The sequence below is a fragment of the Ascaphus truei genome, chromosome 4 (genome assembly GCF_040206685.1).
Source record: "Ascaphus truei isolate aAscTru1 chromosome 4, aAscTru1.hap1, whole genome shotgun sequence".
Lineage (NCBI taxonomy): Eukaryota > Metazoa > Chordata > Amphibia > Anura > Ascaphidae > Ascaphus > Ascaphus truei.
This window is the reverse complement of record NC_134486.1, coordinates 354,642,424-354,657,730: the sequence shown is the minus strand read 5'-3', so window position 1 is coordinate 354,657,730 and position 15,307 is coordinate 354,642,424. Positions and strand designations below refer to the sequence as shown.

The 15,307-nt window shown below is 44.2% G+C and overlaps 1 protein-coding gene across 1 annotated transcript in view; it reads left to right on the top strand.

Annotated features, from left to right (window-relative positions):
* LOC142493739 (EARP-interacting protein homolog) overlaps positions 1 to 15,307 on the top strand; it is an 83,000-nt gene that overhangs the window by 26,352 nt on the left and 41,341 nt on the right. The window contains exons 2-3 of the mRNA XM_075598282.1: positions 3,039 to 3,122; positions 5,881 to 6,013. Of these exons, the coding sequence (XP_075454397.1) occupies positions 3,039 to 3,122; positions 5,881 to 6,013 (217 nt within the window). The remainder of the gene's footprint in view (positions 1 to 3,038; positions 3,123 to 5,880; positions 6,014 to 15,307) is intronic.

The window sequence follows — 15,307 nt, the reverse complement described above, 5'->3', positions numbered from 1 at the left end:
TAGATGAAATGGCTGAGAATGTGGAAGATACACCGTGGAGCACACTAAGGACAACATCATTTGCATTACAACTGGATGAGTCAACTTTGCCAAGCAATGAATCTCTGATTCTCGCTTATGTGCGCTTTATAAAAGATGAAAGTTTGGCTTGAGTCATTTGCAAGGCAACAAAAAATAGATACTAAAGGAGAGTCAATATTTCGGGTTGTTGAGCAGTTCTTCAAAGAAAAGGAAATTCCACATACTCAGTGGTCGACAAATCACCAAAAAATCTACTCGCCACCTAGTACCAAACGTGTGCTGCTTGGGCCAATAGGAGCTCGCCACGATGTTAAATCCACTCGCCCGGGGCGTGCAAATGTATATGTTTGTCGAACATTGCACATACTAACATACTTGCTTTTGCAACTAATGGAGCACCATCAATGGCCGGTCTCTACAGTTGGTGTGTTGCTTACTTGAAAAAAGCTGTGCCAAATATCTTTACCATTTACTGTTTCATTCATTGCCTACATCTGGTTGCAAAAAATCCTCAGTGATCACCTGCACAAGTCATTACATACTGTACTGTCATTACTGCAGTGAATAAACTTGAAGCCCATGCTCTTAATGATCGACTATTCCAGGAGCTCTGTGTTGAGAATGGTGACGATTTTGAACGTTTGCTGCTTCATACTAAAGTTCGTTGGCTCTTAAAAGGCAACTGTATGAGACACTTTTACGACCTTTTTGACACGTGGCGTTTTTTGAAGGCACAAATGCTTTCCTGAGTGATAAACTCAAAGAGATCAGGCATGACATCGCTTATTTATCAGAACTATTTGCAAAGTTCAATTAAATAAATTAGCAGTTGTCAGGAAATTAGGTCAATCTTTTTAAGGCCAAATCTGTCATATAAACGTTTATTTCAAAGTTGCCTCTATTCAAGCCAATATAGGCTGTCACGAGCTATACCAATTTCCGTGCCTCTCGGAGCTAGAAGAGAAAGGTGGTATACATAATGATCTGCAAGTTTTTTGTGACCATTTGAATATGCTGCATGAAGATCTATCTTAGTGATTTGAGGATCTTCTTTTGATGGAAATTCCAGACTGGGTGATAAATCCATTTTCAGATACTGAGGAAGTTGGGTTAGTGGAGAAAGAACTAATTGAGCTATAAAATGACATTGAGCTGAACCCAAAGTTTAAGAAATCGTACCTAGAGTTTTGGTTACAGAAGGACATTTCTGATTGCTATCCTGCACTATGGATAGTGGTTAAGAAGCTCCTTGTTGCATTTCCAACTTCATATTTGGTGGAACGTGGTTTTAGTGTGGTTATCCCACTTCTCTCCAAGCAAAGAAATCAACTCCAGATTACTAAACATGGTGATTTTAAGACTCCTGCTATGTGACTTCAAACCAGACATTGGAAAACTGGTATCACTTCATCAAGCCCATCAATCGCATTAAGAATTTACTGAACATGGAAGTAGTTACTAAATGTGGTATCTAAAATTCTTGCTAAATGACTATCAGACTTTGACAAGCTGGTATCACCGGATCAAGTTCATCAATTTTGATGAATTAATTAAACCTAAAAAGTTATAATTGGATTTTGGATAAATGTGCAATTAATTGTTACTGTTTTGAATTTTATTGTTATTATCTTCCTTAGTGGGTTGTGCAAGTCGCTATTCTGAATAATGCCTTTTATAGTGTAGTGTAGGGAGCACTGGGGATGAGTTTATGGAACCAAGGGGGTGGTGACCCAAAAAAGTGTGGGAACCACTGGTCTACCTGATGGAGCAAAAAGGAAAAATTGATTTTAAGGAAAGGAACAATAGGAAATCCTTAAAAGTAAAAAAACGGACATGGGAAACATGAATATTAACATAGATTTTGAAAATGAACACAATTTGAACAACTTCTTTAACAATTAAAATCATAAATGAAGTCATTTAATTTTCATTTAACTATTTAAATTGATTTCAGTTATTACCCACGTTTGTTTTGTGAGCAGACGTTTTCAGCAATGAACTTTGTAAAAAATAATAAGTACAGATCTGTATTGACAGACGCTCATGTGGGCGCCGTCTGCTTCTGTTATCCACCTCGAAAACCACTCCAAATATTGAGAAACTGTTTTCTGAAATTCAGAAATCACACTGAGACATTTTTATATTCTGTTTTTTTTTCCCCCCTGTTCTCTTCCCAATATAAAAACGTTTGTAATATCTTAATGTTTTTATTATCCTTGATTTACTTTTGCCGTTCCGGTTTAGCTACAGATGCAGTGACCATTATTCGAACAAATCACGGCGCCGTTTTCGTGTGCGCTGCTGTACTCCACACGGCATTAACGCGGCCAATCGCCCCAGGCACACGTGTTTATCGCGGTTGCTTTGTTTGAATTTCATGGATTGTGTGCAATTAAATGCAATGAAATGAATGAATTGTAATGTGTACAGTACTGTGCTACTGCGCTACTTTGTCAATTTCAGGTGTTTAAAAGCCAGAACACTAAAATACCATTTTCTGCACTCGCCTGCACTCGCGTTTTAAGGCGGTACGGTTGGTAGACATCCCGCGCCTTGACGTGGGTATATATACCGCGTGAAGTGTTCGAATAACGGCAGCTGCATCTGTATTAATTTTAAACAGGATGTAAGGGGCAGTAGGACAGCGGTCCGGCAAAAAAAGTGTGCCTATTTATAAAAAAAAAAAGCTGGTCACCCCTGATCCAGACAAACATCTCTACAGTAGATGATTTTTCTTTGTCTTAAGTAGAGCTGTGGTATGATCATTTGTACGGCAGCCATCACACATCTGTACAATGGCCCTATGTATGTAATTTCACATAAAAGATAAAACACACAACCTTTCGGGATCTAATGCAGGTTTTTAAATTGTAACACCATACGGTAGAGCAGTTTTAGTAACTGTCCCCAAAAGTATAGACAGAGGTTGAGTGTGTTTTACCACATAATGCACTCACTGGTGTCAGGGCTTTCTCGCTTCCCGTAGGTTTCATTACTGTATCTTTTTATTTTTGCAGGCACGAGCCCTAACGCCTCAGACCGCAGAAACTGATGCCATCCGATTTTTAGTTGGGACACAGTCTCTTAAATATGATAACCAGGTGAGTAAAAGATTTGTGCGTCTGGAAATCAGAATCAGATTCTATTCCGTGTAATGAACAAAACAGAGTGCAGCTCTCGTGGAATAAGTGGAGAGAAGAAAAATCACAAAATAGTTTAACAGCGTATAACAAAGTGTAAGCGAGGATCAATTAACCAGCGTCAAATGCACTCACACACTTCTAATTCTTGTCAGCATTAGGCCTCGTCCATGCTGATTGCGCGCATGCTGCGCGACCAAATCCATGTAAATGCATTGGAGCGTCTATATTGCACGCGCACGCGCATATACACGTGAGTGTGGCGAAGAGCGATGCGTGCGGAGACAAACTTTTTGAAGTGAAAACTTCTATAGCGACGTGAATGTAGTTGATTGGAGACGGAAGTCAGTGGTGACGGAAGTGACATCACTCCTGGCAGAAGAGGCGTCAGTGTTATCAGCTTCTGCCAGGAAGAGTCAGTGCTGGATAGACGGGGACACACACACTGGGATACACACACCCAACATACAACACACACACCTCTCCCCGAGATCCGGGCTCTATGTCCTCGCAGCTCCGCCTGGGGGAGGAGTGAGGGAAGGGCGGCTGCTTTGGTAATGAAGGAGGGAGGGGACGAGCGTGTCAAGCGTGCCGCGTCCCCGCAGCACCGCCAGAGGGAGGGGGGGGGGGAGAAGAGCGCTGAGCGTGCTGTTGCTCAGATGGAAGGAGGGGGGACAGTGCTGAGCACGCTGTGTCCAGTGTCCCCGTATATCGTAAGGAGGGGGAGAGCGCTGAGCGCTCCGTGTCCCTATAGCTCTGAGGGAGGGAAAGGGGACAGTGCTGGGCGCGCAGTGTCCCGTGTCCCCGTATATCGGAAAGAGGGGGAGAGCACTGAGCGCTCAGTGTCCCCATAACTCTGAGGGAGGGGGAAGAGCGCTGAGCGGGGAGGGAGCGCTTGGAGAGCCTGCAGGACATGCTGAGTGCACTCTGCGCCACACTGACACACACACACACACACACACACAGTGCTGACATATACACAGTGATAGACACACACAGTGACGCACACACGGACTGACGCACGCACACACTGGCTGACGCCTGCACACACACATTGGCGCTCACGCACTCATACACACACAGTGACGCACACACACACAAGGAATTCACATTTACTTTAAATATAGAAGTGCAAATAGCTAAAACACGCGTTCGAAGTCAAACTTCATTGCGTTTTGGCACTGAAATTGTGTTATGATTTTTAATTATAAACATCACCATCACAAATACAATTTCTGTGACAAAAGACAAAAGTTTCACATAAAATATGCGTGTTCCTGGCACACACACATTTTTTTTTGTGGCTGTTTTCCAGTGGTCAGTAACTAGCCTACAGCAGTGCAACGGGATCGGTACCTAGGGTAAGCTTAGCCGCAGTGTTTAGTTACTCCCTTTGATTCTTTATTACCTACCGTTACCCTTCTCGATATTGTAGGGTTATGTACCTAAGGAAACTTACCTAACTACGGTCCGACATTTATTTACCATGTTGCACTGAATTAACTGTAGTTTCTTTGGGTATATTACTAACAGGGACAGTGTACAATATTTACTTATGTATCCCTGAACACCAATCGCCAATTATATTACTCCACTATTATAATTATTGGTCCAAACATCCAACTGAGGAGCGTGACACATATCTGCTATATGCTACACAGCGCTCTGATACATCAGAGCACCATAGAGTGTCCTTTTGAACGCTAATTAGGACCATTTACCCTGTGCGGTCTTTCATATCCTCGCATCTGCTGATATGCGGGAGACAAATTAGCTTGGTCTTCAGTATATTTGCACCTTGTCCTACTCCATTCTCTCACTAACGAATCCCTCGTTAGTACATAGTCATTCTGCTTGTCTCTGCCTTCAACCAGTCCTTTTGCTTAAATAGAGGTATTTGAGTGCATGTTATTTGGGGCCTTTCCTGTTTTCTGCTACCCAGGAGATATCTGTTAATCAGGACCTCTGTTCTTGTGTTCTTAAGTTCACTTTCTCCTAGTGCACCGACCCTTTATCTATTTACATTTTTACACTAAGACAAAAATAGACAGCACTCACAATAGCATACGTGAAATTTAAATTGTTGCTGCGTGGAACAAGGAGGAACCATATCTCCTCCACAACAATAGATACAAAAAATTGTTCCCAGCACTCATAAAAGACAAAAGAAAAATGGATATAAGCCAAAAGTGTTTCATGAAAAATAGAACACATACCACCAAGGGGTATGGAACAATATAGAAAAGATATGTAAGGGAAAAGGGGAGGAAAACCCACAATGGGGAAGGAAGGGTGAATAGATTTGGCCCTTGCCAATGTGATAACAGCTTGCTTTCGGCTGTGGGAACAAGCACCATTACTCGGTCCCCTGGTCAGAAGCTGCGAACTGTAGCCTACTTGTTGTAAAGGTTTTGTTGGGCCCTCTGTGCCTCTTCTAAATGTTGTCTGACTATGGGAGTAACATGAGCAATGCGTTCTTTTTTTTAATTTCATATTATACATGTTTGAGATTCATTAAGTATTTGTCATCCCTCCATGTGTTAATTTGTACTTCATATTAACAAAGACTATTTAGACAAAATTATTGAAATCTGTAAACTTTTTTTTGTGAAAATATTTTAGCCTGATTTGGGAATGCATAACGATTAAACGTTTCTTGTCCAAAGCTTCTTTTCCTGTTCTTTTTCAATCTTATTGACGGAAGTCTCCATATGTCTAGATTCACGTTGTGGACTTTGACGATGAGAATAATATCATCAACAAGAATGTTTTACTTCATCATGCGGGTGAAATCTGGCACCTCAGCGCTAGCCCGGCAGACAGAAATGTGCTGGCAACCTGCTACAATAAAAGTAAGTATTGTTCATTTGCGAGATAATAAAAATACAAAAGGTGTATATACAGATGTAGCAAGACTTAATGTGCTAAGTATGGCGGCCGTGACGGTTGCAGCATCAAAAGATTAATGCTGCGGGGGTCCCATTCCGAAGCATGGATCCCCCCGTAGAGCGATCGCGGCAGACTCTGTCCCCAGCACCGCGGACTTCTTCGTTTTTCATCCCTGGTGCTGGGGACAGGAAGTCTTGCTACATCTGTTCAGTGATGATAAATAGTGGCGGTGTCCTGTAATAATAGTGCGATACTATTGCACGGTGGACACACTTGTAGTGTTTCCATATGCTTTGTACGTTGAAAAACATTAATGACGACTATATCTAGAAAGTGTGCATATCGTATGGTTATTTTATCATATGTAAAGACGCGTACATAAAGCATAATAATAAACCATGGTAAAGTGCCAACATATTCCGCAGCGCAGTACAATGGGGGTACAGAGGGACATGAATTGCATAAACAGAATAATATAGAAATAGGACAAACAAGAGCAAACAGATACAGGAGGTAATGAGGGCCCTGCTCATGAGATCTTACAATCTATAGGGAATAAGGGGCAATGTGGAAACAAAAGGTAAAGTGGCTGCTCATTGTGGGATAGAGTATGCATCAAGATGGAGTATGCTCCAGCAGCACAGTTGGTCCCATTAAGGTTTGGGGGTGCGCATGTTTGGAGGTGTTAGAGTGGAGTTTGGTCCTGCTGCGCAGCTGGTACTAATATGGCTAGTGAGGGTAGGAGGTGGATGTTGGGGATATCAGAGACAGGTTTCCTTTGAAAAGGAGTGTTTTCAGGGCGTTCTTAAATGTCTGAAAGCTGGAGGAGAGTCTGAAAGTACATTATTAGGGAATTCCAGAGAGAGGGGGCAGCACGGGAGAAGTCTTGCAAGCGGGAGAGAGAGGAGGCAGGAGGCGAGGTGAATGTCATGCGCAGAACGGTGGGGGCATTTTAGGGGTGGCAGCATCGTTGAGAACTTTATAAGTCAGAGCTAGGGTTTTACATTTTTTTTCTAGAGGATATGGGAAGACAGTGTAGGGGTTTGCATAGTGGAGCGGTGAGTGAGGTAAAGGAGTCTGCAAGCAGAATGTTGAAGGATTGAAGTTGGGAGAGGCAGGCAAAGGGAATGCCAAGAAGGAGAAAGTTGCAGTCGAGACAGGACAGGATAAGTGCGTGAATTAGGACTTTCGTTGCATCATGAGCAGTGAGAAAAGGGAGTATCCTAGCAATGTTTCGGGTGGAAAGACGGCAGGACTTACCGAGGGTTTGAATGTGGGGAATGAAGGGGAGGGCAGAGTCAAAGATGACCCCTAGGCAGCAGGTTTGATAAGATTGTGGTATTATTGACAGTGAGGAGAGTTTCGGTGGCAGGGTTGCAGTGGAAGGATGAAAGGTTATTTGTTCTGTTTTGGACATGTTAAGCTTCAGGTAACAGTGCGACATCTAGGGGGAGATGTCAGAGGAGGAGAGGTAAATTTGGGTGCCATAGCAATGATACTGAAAGCCAAACGATTGTAATTCGTTCACCAAAAGAAGAGGGCCAAGGACAGAGCCTTGTGGGACCCTGACAGAAAGAGGAAGTGAGGGGGAGACACCAGAGAAGGAAACACTAAAGCAGCAGTTGGATAGGTAGGACTTCAACCAGGAGTGGGCTGCGTCGCAGAGGCCAATGGCATGTAGTGTGTCTAGGAGGAAAGGGTGATCAACCGTGTCAAAGGCAGCAAAGAAATCCAGGAGCATTAGTAAGGAGACAAGACTTAGCTGTGAGTATGTCGTTGGCCACTTTTGTTAGTACGGTCTCGGTGGAGTGTAGAGGTAGAAAACCAGATTGCAAAAAGTCAAGCGGGAAAATGGAGGAGGGAAAGCGAGTCAAGCGTTTGTATACAAGGATCAAAGTGGCAGGTTATACAGTGAGATGAGACAAGAACAGAGACATGCTCTTCAGTTACAGGGGAAAATAGACAGAGGGTGGATTTAGCTGTGCAGGGAGGTAGGTGTTGCGTGTCGAGCATGAAATGAAGAGATGTCAAATCTGATGGATTCCAGCTTATCTGTGACATGGTTGGCAAGGTCTTGGGCTGTGAGGGTGGGAGGGGGTGCAGTTGGGCAGGAAAGTGTATTAAAAGGTGGCAAATGGGCATTGAGGATTAGAGGACATAGTTAGTATGAGAAGAAAAGTAGGTTTTCTTGGTAAGGGCAGTGTTATAGGTGGAGAGTAGGACTTGACAGCGGAGGAAATTGACTTTAGAGCGTGGCTTCCTCCAGTAACGTTCAGCTGTACGTGAGCACTTTTGGCGGTAGTGGCGAGAGCTTGTGTTGTGACGTACGTTGCCAGGTTTGGATAGGAAAGGTTATAGATTGGAGAGGAGAGATTGTAAAGATGTTGAAAAAGTGAGGGGGTCTAGAGCAAGTTTCTGTATGTTCATGTGGAAGTAGATATTGGGAAGGGTGCGGAGGTTAGAGTGAGGCTAAAAGTTAGGAGGTGGTAATCAGAGAGAGGGAAGATGGTGTTAGAGGATTAAGAGACTGAAGCGTGAGAAAACCAGATGCAATGAGGAGAGTTAGTCCCTTGGTAGAGACCAAAGCAGGAGGTTAAGGAGAGAAATTGGAAGGTAGAAGGGGCATTGGGAATGTCAATGTGTATGTTTAAAGTCCTCAAGGATGACAGTGGGTTGACAGCAGGTGTGTCAGAAGAGAGGAAGCCAGGTGGCAAAGTTAACAAGAAACGGAGGTTGGTCCATGGGGGTGGGGGGGATGGGGCAATAAATAGCAGAAGAACTGAGGGAGAGGGGAGAAAAAAGACACTGTGAACTTCAAAGGATGAGAAAAAGAGGGGGTATGATGTGAAATGTGCAGCATGGGGAGAGTAGGATACCTACTCCGCTGCCCTGTCTGTTCCCAGGTCTGGGGGTGTGGCTAAAGGGGAGGCGGTGTCAGAGGGGGTTGAGTCTGGGTTCTGTAATGGCTTTGAGGTTGAGGGAGTTGAAAATAAATGTCATGGATTGCTATGAATTTATGCTTACCAGAATTGCCTAGTAAAACAAAATTTTTTCAATGGTCGAACTTTTGCTGCTGCGCGCCCCCCCCCACTCACCTTGGAGCTGCGTCAAATGATGTTGCGGGGTCATGTGACATCACAACACGTGACCCGAGGCGTCATTTGGCACGTGTCAAATCACATGACCCGACACCGCGTTACATGGCGACGCGTCACACAGCCGTCTGAATCGCGGTAAATTGAGAGTTGCAGAGGCCTCATGCGATCCCCTGGCATTTACTTTAAATGCCTTGGGGAAGAGCGTGGGGCCTCTACAACCGCCGTGCCCCCCCCCCCAGAAAAATCTCCCGCCCCACAGTTTGCGCACCCCTGGTCTAACAGAAAGAGGATTGAGGTAAAGCTATCAGTAATTTTGAATGCAGTGAAAATGCAACAAAAAACACTTGACAAGGGAATCTTTAAATATTTGTCTTTTATCATGAAAGATTTATTTTTCAGCCGGGACAAAATAGGGGGATGCTTTTAAGGACTTTTTTAGGGTTTATTTAAAGAGATTATGCACACTGTCTACATTCCAAAAGCTGTTAGAAAAATGACCTGGACAGTGCCCCTGTATAAGAATCACCAAGATAAGAAGTGAGATGGTCTAGTGAAGTGCCTACAGTAGGAAGTTTTGTGACAGATTAGGTCAATTTTGCCAACAGCCGGAAAGAATATTTCACCTCGGTATTCATGAGGCAGGCTGGATTTAATATCCCACTGACTAGAATAAATTATTCAGTTGAGGAAGGTGAAATGCCAAAAGGGCTGTAGATCATGCCAGAACAGAGCGGTTAGGAAATTAGAACAACAAAAACTAGACAAAGCCTCAAACCAGGAGAAATACAGCCTCTGAAATTTCACAGATGGTACAAGGTGCAATCAAGAACCTCTGCATCAGTACATTCAAGCGTAATCAAAGGTCCTTTTTGTATATACTCACCTTATAAACAAGGTCATTTTGTGGTGGGACTTTGCACATGATATTTAAATAAACTCCTGGTCTTGTCTAAGCTTTAAAATCGTATGTGCAGTTTGGTTTGTGCTAATTCACTGCAGGAATTTGGTTACTATTACTAAACCCCAAGCGTCAAATGTTCCATAAATGGATACTAGTGAGAAGTGAAAAGCAAAGCTAAGTATTTGTCCAAACAAATGTTCTGAAAGCAAAGTACCTCACTTTTAAATAGGAATTTATATAATGACCTGGTGACAAAAAAAAAAAATCAGACCTAACGTATACATTTAGGGACAACAATGTATTTTTGTTCGCATCATTTATTATCTAGCTAACTAGCTAATTGGGTCCTAACCAAATGTGCCAGAATCTGAAATATATATGTAAATCCTCAGGTCCAGTACAGCTATGGTTGCCAGGTATCCGATTTTGAACCAGACAGCCCGGTATTTTGCCCCTGCGTCCGGTATAAAATGAAAGGTAATACCGGACATGTATGTGTCCGGTATTATCTCTCTCCGAACGCACGGTTGATGCAGGGGGGTGGGGGGTGCAGGGAGACGGCCGGTCAGAGCAGTTGCTTCCATGCCCGGCTCTCTCCTGCTGCAGGTTTCTCTCTCCCTGTCTGTCCCACGCCGAGGTGCTATGATGCTGACGCGCGCCGGGTCCTCTGACATCAGCGCCAGAAGACAGCTGGGCTTCTGGTGCGCGCCGGTGCGAGAGGGAGGCCCGGCGTGCGTCAGCCTCCGAAACGTCTGCATGGGACAGACAGGAAGAGATAAGCCTGCAGCGGGGAAGAGACCGACATGGCGGCAACTGCTCAGACCGGCTGCCGCCGCCCCTACATCCAACGACCCCCATGCCCCCCCGCATACACCGATTTTTTTTTTCCCCCCCATCCATCGACCCCCCCCCATCCGCATCCACTGCCCCCCCTCCGCATCCACTGCCCCCCCCTCCGCATCCAACAGCCCCTCCCTCCGCAGCCACCGGCCCCCCTGCAGCCACTGTGCCCGACCTGACACCATCCCCAAGGTAAGTCTGAATTTGATTGGGGAGGTGGGGGTATTTTTTATATGTATTGGGGTGGTGGGGGCATTTTTTTATATGTATTCGGGGGCGTGGGGGTATTTTTTTATATGTATTCGGGAGGTCGCATCTTTTTACCATTGTGTCCAGTATTTTTGGACAAGCCACCTGGCAACCCTAAGTACAGCTGCTAGAACATGCACATGTAAATTTGACCGCTGCAGCCTGGTACACCTGCCCATGTAGTCAATAAATAATGTTCAGGTTTCCTGCTTAATCTTCAAAATCTAAGCATTATCATACTTCACATACATGTAACCCTGCTACATCAGACCTATCACGATAGGATCGCTCTCTCTTGGGTCATGAGTCATCACCCTCCTCTAGTTACTCCCAGGAGAAGCTCATGGGGGGCGGGGGGGTGGGGGATAGCCCACAGATTAACTCTGTCATGCCTGCAGTTATCAGGACTTACAGACAGAGCAGGGAAGAACAGGCTTAGATGACATATCTGCTATATACAGTATACAGTGGCAGCCGCCTTTATCCTCCTGCGGCTGCCACCGCGGGATTTTTAAAAACGCGGCAGCGCGCGGCTTTTTTTTCTCCGGTTTCCCGCGCTGCGGACGCTTTCAATGATAAGCGCCATTAGCGCTTACCTGATGATGCGGCCGCCGCGGGAAACTCCGATAAAACCGGAGAAACTCCCCGCAATGAGCCGGGTAAGCAGGAGAATAAAGGCGGTTGGTACAGTATGTAATTGATTATTCTTCAAATTGCATTTCCTTTCTATATTGTATCCCCAGGAAGTAATTGAAAACAAAACTATACCTCAATGCTATTTATCTTGTAAAATATTTTATTAATTCACATCACAGTAATGATCACTGGCCTTTACCTACATTTTGACCTAAGAGTAAATGCACTTTTTAGGGGTTATTCATTAAGGTCGCTTACAGGTTATTGCACCCAATCCGGCATTAACTCGTATCATCTTGAATTGGAGTTATTGCTGGATTGGGTGATTAAAAAAGAGGTTATTCATTAAGGTTCATTACTGGTTAAAGGGCAGACTCTGGTTAGTGCATTGAAATGAATATCGTGCATTGCTGTTTTCAAAAAGCTTTAGGTGCGTGGAAAAAAAAAAGTTAAAAAGACCTACAAATAAGTGGATGGAGAGATTGGGGAAAAGCAGCAGAAATCTTGACAGGGATCAAATTTCTTAGACATTTAGAAATCAACGAGTTTGAATTCATGAAAAGGAGATCATGACTGGCATAACTGCTGGAGATCTTTGAACATATTGTCAAGCCGATAGACAAAGGAGAACCCGTGGACATAATTTAGCTGGATTTCTGAAAAGCATTTGATATAATGAGCAGCACAAAAGGTTGATCTACAAAGTCAATAGCTGGAATGCAGAAAATTTGGCTTGAGAACAGAGAACAACTGAAATGGAAGGGGGTATCAATGCAACGTCAAGGTTTTGACCAGTTTTTTTTTTGTTTCCACGTTTATGATGCCTCCCCACTGTGCACAGGTATGGAGAGGAGAGCAGTAGACACTGGGTTTGAGGATTATGGATGTTAGTTCTCAGACTATTAGCATACAGAACCCATTTGTTATGGCTTGAAATGTCAGAATGTCCAGATGTAGCAATGTATCAGTGTATTCTCACCTTTTGACAGTCTGTGACTAAATGTATTTGCATGATTTATTGGTAACTGCACCTCCAATCAACCCAAAAAACAGCTGTTGGATTTGGCCAAAAAAACCCATTCAAATCAGTGGGAGTTTTCAGACGATCGCCAATTTTGTTGTGTATTGAATCAAGTCAAACCTATCTGCCATTTTATGGAAACTCGTTCGGCTAGTCGTGAAAAATAGAAAGTTCATAGTGCAACCCTGCACGGCTCCAAGGCTCCAGAGCTTCAGAACTTCACAGAGGCAACTCTCGATAAAAAGTAATTTATTCAAGAACTCGTAAAGACAAGTATGCGTTTCACACCAACGAAGTACCTGTTGGCGTGAAGCGCATAGAAGATTTTTGTACTCGTCTTTTCGTTTTTTTTGGGTTTTTTTCCAAACTTTTTTATTAGGCAGGTTATATGATTTACATACAGTGAAATGCAACAGCAGCCTAATACAATGTGTTTTTGTTTTTTTAAAAGAGTGCAAGAGATAGAAAAGAGCTTCGCCAAAGGTGGTGGCCTCCGGTCCACATAGTGGACCGGTAAGGCCTGGGACATGGTCAGAGCTTATGCGCTGAGCCGTGCTGCTGCTCGGCACTGAGCCCCTGCAGCCGCAATGAGAGCGGCTTTAGCAGGGGCTCGCGCACGCGTCAGCACGCTTGGGGAAGCGTGTGTCTGACGGCGTTTTGAAATTTCCACGCTTGCCGGAGCGCAGGGCCGGTCACGTGAGCGGTTCGCCCAATGAGGGCGAACCAGCTCCGTGACGTCACTGGCCCGCCCCCGTCCCGCCCCCGGCACTCCCCCTGATGGCGCGCTGTGTAAGGCCAGGGAAAGCACCGCTTTCCCTGAGCGTCAGCGCGCCTCAGCACTGGTTAAAGGCACTATGTCCCAGGCCTAAGAGTGAGGCTAGAAAGAGGGGAGGGGGGGGAGGAAGGATCGTCTTTGAGTTTTTTAATAAATTAATTTTTATTGAAACTGTCCTCCTGTGGAGTTCTGAAGCCCTGAGCCTTGAAGTGGTGCTGTGCTTAGTTACACTATGAACTTCCTGTTTTCAATCTCATCTTGAACATACCCAGTTGGAGTTTTTGCAATGAGACACAGCAGCTGTGGGAAAGAACGTTAGAACACAGAAGCGGAACCCAGGTTCTCAGCAATTCGTCAGAAAGTGAAGTACACTGACCTTTTATATATTCTTTGGAGGCCTGGGTGAGTGTTCCGAAAGAAGGATATCTCCATCCTGTGCAAACTTCGGTTATCTATGGACTAAAAGAAAGTTATATGACTATTTATATGCAGCTCAACCCTGTTATAACGCGATCCGTTACAACGCGAATCCGCTTATAACGCAATGCTATTGTGGCTTCCAATTTTTCGTATATATATGAATACTTTACAACACGATTATTGGTATCTTAAATACTTTATTGTACAATGCATACAATTGTACATCATTTCTTACGCGATCCGCTTATAGCGCGCTGATTCTTTGGACCCCAAGTATAGCGTTATAAGGGGGTTGAGCTGTGTGTGTGTGTGTATATATATATATATATATATATCTATATCTATATCCGTGGGATTCCTTTAGCACTAATTGTGTATATGCAGTGTAGTTCTGAAATATGACAACCGATGATGTGTAGCAAGATTATATGAAGGACAACACTTTGCAATATTTTTGTCACAGTCATCATTAGGGTTTGCGTGTGTTGGTTCTACGTTTGCTCTTGTTGCAGGTTAATTGATTAGGGTTTAAAATGCGTTTAAGACGCCTTTAATGAGTGAGTGAAATAGAAAGATTAGTCTTATCTGCTTTATTATCAGTTTGTTACAAACGGCAATCCTGCGGACACGTGACCTACACACGGGATAAGGGTTAATACAAAGCTAACTTGCTGACCCACTCTTCCCCCTGTCCATTGGTCATTACCACACTTCCCCTGTGGACGGCCATCGCAGTTGAAATACCGGTGGGAGAATGAGTGCTGTATCCTTTGCAGAATCTGGCCCTGGGTGATCTCAACACCTGCTAATGCAATTTGCTTGTGAGTGTAATACTTCCTACCGTTTAAAATTTATAAAGCAATCTGCACTATGTGTGTCTCTTCTATTTTTTTTTTATGTGGGGATCCCTTTCCATTCCCCCCCCCTCCCCCTATCTTCTCATCTGGCCTTGATGGATGTCATCACTAGAGTGTTTGGATATACACAAGAGTTGGTTACTCTGAACAACTGCACTGCTTAGTTCATTCACAGATCATGTGAGTTTTGCATTTCCTAATGTAGCCCTTTTTGTGAACCGGCCGACCCACCCAATATCACATTGGCCCCTCGTGGTCTAACCAGTCCCTTTCCCTGCAACACACCTGCTCTAAAGGACTACTGGTACTGCATAACCTGTGTGGCTCCAGGAGATCTGAGCCTCCGCTAGCTGGGAGCCTGGGGAAACCCTTACCATTACCTGGTGCAGCGCCTCCACTTACCCAGGATCCCCCGTTAGGAAAGATAGCCCTGAATAAGAAATACCATAACACACGTAGA